The sequence below is a fragment of the Malaclemys terrapin genome, chromosome 4, assembly GCF_027887155.1.
Source record: "Malaclemys terrapin pileata isolate rMalTer1 chromosome 4, rMalTer1.hap1, whole genome shotgun sequence".
Taxonomy (NCBI): domain Eukaryota; kingdom Metazoa; phylum Chordata; order Testudines; family Emydidae; genus Malaclemys; species Malaclemys terrapin.
The window spans coordinates 7,897,346-7,900,524 of record NC_071508.1 but is presented as its reverse complement, the minus strand read 5'-3'; the positions used below and the strand labels follow the sequence as shown (position 1 = coordinate 7,900,524).

The 3,179-nt window shown below is 41.8% G+C and overlaps 1 protein-coding gene across 1 annotated transcript; it reads left to right on the top strand.

Moving 5' to 3' along the window:
• Positions 1 to 1,861: 1,861 nt before the first annotated feature.
• On the top strand, positions 1,862 to 2,812 carry LOC128837507 (olfactory receptor 1052-like). Its single transcript, XM_054028775.1, has one exon. It carries the CDS (start codon positions 1,862 to 1,864, stop codon positions 2,810 to 2,812), a length of 951 nt encoding a protein of 316 aa, XP_053884750.1.
• The last annotated feature ends 367 nt before the right edge of the window (positions 2,813 to 3,179 follow it).

The window sequence follows — 3,179 nt, the reverse complement described above, 5'->3', positions numbered from 1 at the left end:
TGTTTTTTAATTTGGGGTATACATTTAAGTTGAGCCTCTATTATGGTGTCTTTGAAAAGTGTCCATGCAGCTTGCAGGGATTTCACTCTAGTCACTGTATCTTTTAATTTCTGTTTAACTAACCTCCTCATTTTTGCATAGTTCCCCTTTCTGAAAATAAATGCCACAGTGTTGGGCTGCTGAGGTGTTCTTCCCACCACAGGAATGTTAAATGTTATTATATTATGGTCTTAGTTACCTCTTGGACCAGCTTCTGTGCTCCACTCAGGACTAAATCGAGAATTGCCTCTCCCCTTGTGGGTTCCTGTACCAGCTGCTCCAAGAAGCAGTCATTTAAAGTATTGAAAAATTTTGTCTCTGCATTTCATCCTGAGGTGACATGTCCCCAGTCAATATGGGGATAATTGAAATCCCCCACTATTATTGAGTTCTTTATTTTGATAGCCTCTCTAATCTCCCTTAGCATTTCATAGGCACTATCACTGTCCTGGTCAGGTGGTCGATAATAGATCCCTACTGTTATATTCTTATTAGAGCATGGAATTACTATCCATAGAGATTCTATGGAACATGTGGATTCATTTAAGATTTTTACTTCATTTGATTCTACATTTTCTTTCACATATAGTGCCAATCCCAACCCCCCATCCACCCCCCGTATGACCTCTTCTGTCCTTCCGATATATTTTGTAGCCCGGAATGATTGTGTCCCATTGATTGTCCTCACTCCACCAGGTTTCTGTGATGTCTATTATATCAATATCCTCCTTTAACATGAGGCACTCTACTTCACCCATCTTATTATTTAGACTTCTAACATTTGTGTACAAGCACCTTAAAACTTGTCACTGTTTATTTGTTTGTCCTTTTCTGATGTGTCAGACTCTTTTTTATTTGAATGTTTCTCATCTGATCTGGCCCATACTTTATCCTCTTCCATCCTCTCCTCCTGACTAAAACCTATGAGGATATGATTACAGGTTTGGGACCTAATATTGATAGGCCATCAAAAAAAGTAATCAGGTTTGTTTGTCAAAATCTGAATCTTCACTGAGGAAACCTTGAAGGAGGCAAACTCCAAGAGGGAAATTGCAGTTATCATATGTTACACACAATCAAAGGCAAAAAATTGTCCAAAGAAGAACTGAATTCAAGTCATCAGTGATTGAAGTCACTCATCTAGCTAACATGATGTTCTTTGATCCTATTTATTAAATTATATTTTAGTAATCCTTATTCACCTGTAAGCCTTGAGGAGCCTAAAGATGAAAGCTGAGAGGTTTTTTAAGGTATTGATTTCAATGAGCATTAGATGCCAAAATATCTTTAAAAATCTGGGCCTAAATGACATAACACAATGCCTGAAATAAATTTAACTGAAAGTCGAAGAAGCTTTTTATATGGCATATTTTAATCGATTTACAAAAAGGTCACTGTTGGAGAGAAAGAGAGATGAGGTACATCTTGAGAAGAAATTTGAAGGATGACAGAGAGGTTGCATGGCAAACTGATCGGGGCATACTCCAGACATAGAAAAAGAATTCCTGGTGAAAGAATTATTCTATGCATCATATTATTGTCCTATTGCAATGACCACTGATCATTGATTTCTGTATAAATGATCTTTGCATAAATTTCTATTTTAGGACTAGACCGTCCTGCCTCTCTGTATCTGGACAGGAACCATGACTCCCATTTGCCAGCAAGAATATCATCAGGTCAGTATTCTGTGTGAAGACCCTGAAAGTCTGCATCAGCATTACACTGGAGACAGATCTGGCAAGCTGGTTGTATTAAATTTTCTGCAGCTATTTAATGGCTTCCATCTGTAATGTACAAACAGGGACTGTGCACTGTAGACATGGTTGGAGGAAACTGTACCCAGGTTACTGAATTCATTCTCAAAGGATTCACAGATCATCCAGACCTTCAGATCCTTCTCTTCATGATTTTCCTAGTGATCTATATTATTACCTTACTGGGGAACCTTGGAATGATCACATTAGTCAAGATCGACCCCAGACTTCACACCCCCATGTATTATTTCCTTAGTAATTTGGCATTTGTAGATCTCTGTTATTCCACAGTCGTCGCCCCCAAGATGCTGGTGGATTTGCTAGCAGAGAGGAAAGCCATTTCTTACACTGGCTGTGCAGCTCAGATCTGTGTTTTCTGTATGCTGATTGTAACAGAGTGTTTCCTCCTGGCTGCAATGGCATATGACCGATATGTGGCCATCTGTAACCCGCTGCTCTATAGAGTTGTCATGTGTCCGAGACTTTGTGCCCAGCTGATGGCTGGGTCTTTCCTAGCTGGGTGTGTAAATTCAATGGCACAGACAACAGGCATGTTAACATTAACCTTCTGTGGCTCCAATGTCATTGACTTGTTCTTCTGTGACATCTCCCCGCTGCTATCGCTCGCCAACTCCGACTCCAGCATCAATCACGTTGTGCTTCTAGCTGTGACATATTTGACTGGGGTATTCAGTGGCCTGATTGTCCTCATCTCCTATGTTTTCATCCTCAACGCTATCCTGAGGATCCGCTCTGCCGAGGGCAGGTTCAAAGCCTTCTCCACCTGCACTTCCCACCTCACAGCCGTCACCATCTTCTATGGGAGTGGCCTGTTCATCTATTTACAGCCCAGCACAAAGTACTCGAGGGATCAGGACAAGGTGGTCTCAGTGTTCTACACTGTGGTGACCCCCATGTTGAACCCCCTGATTTACAGCCTGAGGAACAAGGAGGTGAAGGATGCCCTGAAGAGAGCGTTAGAGAGGAAAATATTCTCTCTAGGTCTAAATTCATGACCAGAGGCAATAAGCTTGAATGGGTGAATACCTGGCCCATCTGTTGTATCTCATTGTGCAATGCCCAGTACTGGGCATGAATTACATGTGACTTCTCCCTGGTCAATGACCAGACTCCCCGACAGCCACATCCTAACAGGTCCATCTTAAGACATTCAGCGAGCACCTCTTTGGCACTTGCATCCTGACAGGATTGGGGCCCCGCAGCCCTCCGAGTGTATTTTATTCTGCAGTTTTGAGCCCTTGGAGAACAAGGCCAGTATCTGTTTTTTCTTGCTCTCCTGCAGGCCTGCAGCAGATGGGTATAGGTAGATTCTTCTTCATTTTTTACTCTTTATCTCCTTTCCCAAACTATTTCTTTCCCCTG